The sequence below is a fragment of the Alexandromys fortis genome, unplaced genomic scaffold, assembly GCF_014885135.2.
Source record: "Alexandromys fortis isolate MF-2015 unplaced genomic scaffold, M_Fortis_MF-2015_v1.1 scaffold_18, whole genome shotgun sequence".
NCBI lineage: Eukaryota > Metazoa > Chordata > Mammalia > Rodentia > Cricetidae > Alexandromys > Alexandromys fortis.
Window position 1 is genome coordinate 7,432,867 of NW_026067897.1, and position 1,368 is coordinate 7,434,234.

The 1,368-nt window shown below is 48.2% G+C and overlaps 1 protein-coding gene across 1 annotated transcript; it reads right to left on the reverse strand.

Moving 5' to 3' along the window:
* Positions 1–375: 375 nt before the first annotated feature.
* On the reverse strand, positions 376–762 carry LOC126515967 (60S ribosomal protein L30-like). The gene has a single exon (XM_050166048.1). It carries the CDS (start codon positions 745–747, stop codon positions 400–402), a length of 348 nt encoding a protein of 115 aa, XP_050022005.1. The 5' UTR covers positions 748–762; the 3' UTR covers positions 376–399.
* Positions 763–1,368: the final 606 nt, after the last annotated feature.

Sequence of the window (1,368 nt, forward strand, 5' to 3'; positions counted from 1 at the left end):
ATGACCAGAACGGCATCTGAGTTTTGGTGCACACGGTTTTAAGTTGTTAAGAAGCGGTGACATTTTAGCAGTATCGCAGAGGACCTGCAGGGACAGCTGTAGGAGCTGCTTAGAAAACTGGGCTCATTGCTGGGCTCCCACACCTGCGCTTCTCTGGAGCAGGGTAGTCTGCGACCCGATGTACTGACTGTATTAGTAGCAATTCAAACACCCCAAGTCCCTTCCTGCAGCACGGACCTGGCCCGAGACAACCGTTTGTTCCAGCTTCCTTGGTTTCATGCTGTTTACGATGTGGGGCATTTGAGTGAGTTGGCACATGCCACTCAATATTGCTATTTCTTTCTTTTCTTTTTTTTTTTTTTAAAGAGCTCTGGTAAAGTTTTATTAAAGGAAAACTTTTTACTTTTCACCAGTCTGTTCTGGCATGCTTCTAATAATGTCAGAATCACCTGGGTCAATGATGGCCAGTGTGCATACTCTGTAGTATTTTCCACACGCTGTGCCCAACTCAATGTTATTGCCACTGTAGTGATGGACACCAGTTTTAGCCAACATGGCATAGTATTCTATTTCAGATTTCCTCAAGGCGGGGCAGTTGTTGGCGAGGATCACCAATTTCACTTTGCCCTGTCTGATCATCTTCAGAGTCTGTTTGTATCCCAGCACGTATTTCCCACTTTTCATAACAAGCTGGAGCCGAGAGTTGATCGACTCCAGAGACTTTTTCGTCTTCTTTGCTGCCACCATCTTCCTGCCTTAGGTGCGGGACCGCCCCCAACCAAGACCAGCCGCCAAGATGGCCGGGGAGCGAGAAAAAGCTATTTCTTTAATTTATAAGATGGCATGCGGTCTCAGCGGAGTCTTAACAAGGAAGGCTGGCTCTGCCAATGCTCACATGGCACAGAGGATGATGTTTGCCCTCTGGAGGATCTCCCTGGTCCCAGATCAGGCCCTCAGGACCGAGGTTTTGAACATGTAAAATACTAAATATCCGTAGCGCAAACCCAGTTCTTTATGGCAGATGCCCCCAGCCACTGTGTTGAGACTGATGGAGAAATCGAAGTGAGTTAGTTTGCGGTGGAAATTCTAAAAATTCTGCTGGCCGAGACGCTTGCCATTAAAGCATGGGATTTCTCTTGGCAGCTTCCCTAAAGTGGCTGGATATGGGGTCAGAGCAAAGGGAAGGCGTGTTCCTACTGCAGATAGCCTGTGTGTGTGTCTGAGGTCATGACCCCGGTGTGTATCTGGGGTCAGAAAGACTCACATCCATGCCTGAGATACCGAGTCTGTGAGCTGGGTGGCTTTCTCCTCCCATCAGATTGCTCCTTTTGAGGTCTTTAATGTTACTCTGCCTGAGGTTGGCAGGGT